The sequence below is a fragment of the Halyomorpha halys genome, unplaced genomic scaffold (genome assembly GCF_000696795.3).
Source record: "Halyomorpha halys isolate HHAL.00 unplaced genomic scaffold, Hhal_1.1 Scaffold2824.1, whole genome shotgun sequence".
Lineage (NCBI taxonomy): Eukaryota > Metazoa > Arthropoda > Insecta > Hemiptera > Pentatomidae > Halyomorpha > Halyomorpha halys.
The window spans coordinates 1998-5813 of NW_027108083.1; the positions used below are offsets into that span (position 1 = coordinate 1998).

The 3816-nt window shown below is 34.7% G+C and overlaps 1 protein-coding gene across 3 annotated transcripts in view; it reads left to right on the forward strand.

Moving 5' to 3' along the window:
* Nucleotides 1–211: 211 nt before the first annotated feature.
* Nucleotides 212–3816, forward strand: part of Tsp47F (Tetraspanin 47F) — a gene marked incomplete at its 5' end in the record, with an annotated part of 41293 nt that continues 37688 nt past the window's right edge. For all 3 annotated transcript variants that reach the window (XM_014437568.3, XM_067046486.1, XM_067046484.1), the window contains 2 exon segments: nt 212–428; nt 1818–1988. In XM_014437568.3, the coding sequence (XP_014293054.1) occupies nt 291–428; nt 1818–1988 (309 nt within the window).

The window sequence follows — 3816 nt, forward strand, 5'->3', positions numbered from 1 at the left end:
GATAATTGAAGTTTGTATTAATAATAAAATAAACCACTCTAAAACAATCAATATATTAAATCAGTAACGTAAATTACACTATTTCAGAAATAAGGTGTATTATAGGTATGGAAAATGAAAGATAATTGAACCAACTGTACTCTACTTATATGATCTCTAGACGTACAAACTTTTTACCTCTATTTACCAACTACTTTATGATGGTTCACAGCTACTCATTTTTTCACCCTCTGTTCTAGCTGTCGGGCCTGGCAGTGCTGATAGTTGGTGCCATCGTGTTAGCCAATGTGATGCAATTCGGCCAGTTCGTCTCTTCGGGTGTTCTTGGACCACCGATAGTGCTCATCGTCCTAGGAGGAGTCATCTTCTTCATCGCCTTCCTGGGCTGCTGTGGTGCTATAAAGGAGAATTTCTACATGCTCATTGCAGTGAGTAGTTTGATCAGTTTAATTTAATATTAAAGGAAGTTAACATTGAAACATTGAGTATAACTGCTACCGTCGCCAAAATAATTTATACGAGAAAAATGATCGGGCCTCATATTTTAGAAAGTTTTACAAAATTACTGAATTTCTATCGGCAATCAGGCGCATAAACCCTTGGCCAGCTCAACAGCCGCCAACCATTTCTCGCTGCCTCCTGCATAGGTAACAGAGATGTAGAGATGAACAGAGTTGTTGAAGATCCTGTCCAAATCCATCTTTCCACCGGCCCTTCGGCCTACCACTTGAGGCGCACAACATCCAGGACATTCATTTCCTATCTACCGACCTCATCGCTCATCCTCATAACATGGCTAAGTAAACCATTTTATTCGGGTTTTTTTCTTTACTCTTCGTTCCTTTATATGATACGATATGCTAATTTCCTTGTTGAGCCAAAACAGTTTGCTGTTCCCATCATCTCCCACGTCCATTATCACGATTTTCCTCAAAATTACTCTTTCAAATCTGTTAAGCGGATTGTTTCTTTTATTTTTGTTGGTCCACTTTTCTCCACCGTATGTATTGTTAGATCAAACAAACCTTAACCATTGGTCACGTGACCAATCGTTGAGAAATTTGTGTCAGTGACGTTGCCATTGGACTAATCCCCCTTTAGCCACGTGATCATATGCTGAGGCCTTATTAATAGTCACGTGAACCTTCTTTTATTCTTATCCTACTCTGGTTTTGGAAGGAGCTGAGTGTTCCCAATTGCCATTTTATAATAATTGTCACGTAAATAATAGTTTAGAAAATTCGATTATAACCACAGTCCCCAACATAAAACATTCACACACCGACAACACACTTATCAACCGTTCTATCTCAGCTGCAACCTAATTCCTCAAAAGGCTATTCACTTACTGAACTTACCCTTACCAGTAGGATAACTTGGAGCTCGCAGACAGAAAGAGAATAAGGAGACCCTTAAAAATGCAACCTTGAAAACAAATCTGCTCGGGTCCGTAAGTTTCACTATATTTTTAAAAAATTGTCTTCCTTCTTTTTTGTGTATCTTTATTGACCAGGCCCCCGAACATCTCCTCATATCACTCTATACTTTACTATTAGCACCTCAGTATAAAAAATGTATTTTTGCAGTTGTTTTGGTGAATGGCTGTTAAAGCAATTGTATTTTAGTTTCGGATCAGAAATATTTCTGAAAACCATTATGATTGAGTAATTTTCAGTGGGTCATAAATTTCTCTAATTTTGGAAAAGATCCCTTTCATCAATCTACACTTTTACTTGTATTTTTTTTCTCAGTACAATTGTAAATTTCAATGCATTGATATAAAAGTTAAGTACGATTCCTAGTCCAATCTGTTTCAGTTCGCAGTCCTCTTGGCCATAATCTTCGTGATAGAGATCGCCGTCGGTATCGCAGCCAGCATCTCGAAGGACGAGTTCACCGGAGCGATGAGGGACGGTCTCAGGGCATCCATGCTAAACTACACCAAGACCAAGCTGGATCGTCAGACCTGGGACAACTTACACAAATCGGTCAGTTTTGCTAATTATTTTTTTATTATTAAGTTTGCTAATTGTTTAAGAAAAGTGAACGAATAATACGATGAGAGTATAGTAAGTCAGTCTGTTTTTATCAAAATTTATTTGTATAAAATCATAATTGTTTAATTAATAATTCATTTCAAATGCTTTGAAATAGTTGGGACTGACTTGTGGGTTCTACTGCCTCCATGTAGATACTGTTTTGGGTCATTTTGCGCGCCTCATCTGGGTTTGGGTACACATATTTATATAACCTTATAACCACTAACCAGACCCTGTATTTTAATAAACATATTTCTGTCTTCAATTGAGTTACTTCATTAATAGGTTAAAATTGGCTTGGTTTATACGTTTTATATTTATAACAAAACAAGCGGGCCGCCCCTGGAGTTCGGTGGCCCGTGAACGCCTTGCTTGCCGGTATTGGAGTCAGATTACCACTAACACAATCAGCTAATATTTAAACAAACGGGGTCAGTGTGGTTGCGTGCCTAGGATCATGACCTGTCATTATAAATTTCCATATCTGTTCATCATTTCCACAACCTGGCTCTATCTATTCTAATAGGCGGCATGAACTCTTAATGCCTTTCACTAATGTATTCAATATCCATAATGTTTGGTTTCTTCGTTGTATAGCTATAAAGAAATGTATATTAAATATATAATAATCATATAGTAACTTGCAGATATTGGGTAAAGTTACTAATAAAATACTTAAATCAATGCCATCTATAAACTAAGAACCACCCATCTTATTTAGGTATTTCAATTTAAAATATTCTTCTAAACAATGTTTTTGCAAGAACGATCAAATTTCTCGTGTATTGTACAGGTTAGAAATAAAAAATTCATAAAACGGTTCTAAGTTTTACAAAATATTATTATTATTTTTTATTTATTTTAGTAAATAATAATAATATGCATAAAGGGCTGCTCCCTACCCATCTGCACTAAACGAAGGCACTGATAGAAACTGATCTTAAATAAATTTGAACCTTTAATGGACTTTTAACAAGTAATTCATAATTTTGCTAATTTAGAAAAATCAAGAGAAGTATATCTTGTAAATATTTAATTTTTTCTTTTTTATATTTTGTAATTTTCAAAAACTCAATAAATTGACATTTTTAAACAAGGGCGTTGTTTATAATATAATTTGTCGAGCCCCATCTCTAGTCTACCATTAGGGGACCAGGATATTTTAAGATATGGGGCCCTTCAAATTAATTTCGAAACTTTGGACTATAACCAACATTGTTTAAATCATTAATTTATTTAATATTTGAAAAGTAACAAACAATAAAAAGAATAATTGAACAATCACAAGAATTTTTTGTTTTTTACTTTTTATTTGCAAAATAATGGATTACTTCTTAGAAGTCATAATTTATTTAAATACATCAGTTTCCATCAACTTCAGTGATAAACTGCTCAATATTTCTTGAAATTATCTACTTCATAGTTCATTATTCGTTTTAATTGCAGAAGGCGGGAGCAGTCAGGACAACTAAAGAAGAGTCTATTGTTTTCTCACCTTATAAAGAGTGCTACAATTAAAAAAAGAAACGCTTCTCGATTGTAAACACTAATAATAAATCAAACTTCTAACGGGCTGTCTTATTGGTTTAAAAAAAATAGCCAAAATTAATCGCTGCTTGGTTTACTGGTAATGCTATCGATTTACTCCTATTTTATGTTTTTTACTCGACTACTCCTATCGATTATAGGAGTTAGGGGACTTATGGATCTTAGTCTATAGATGCACTGCCGTTCCAAGAAAGCAGTTTTATCATACGTGTCCCTCTTAGTAAAAGAA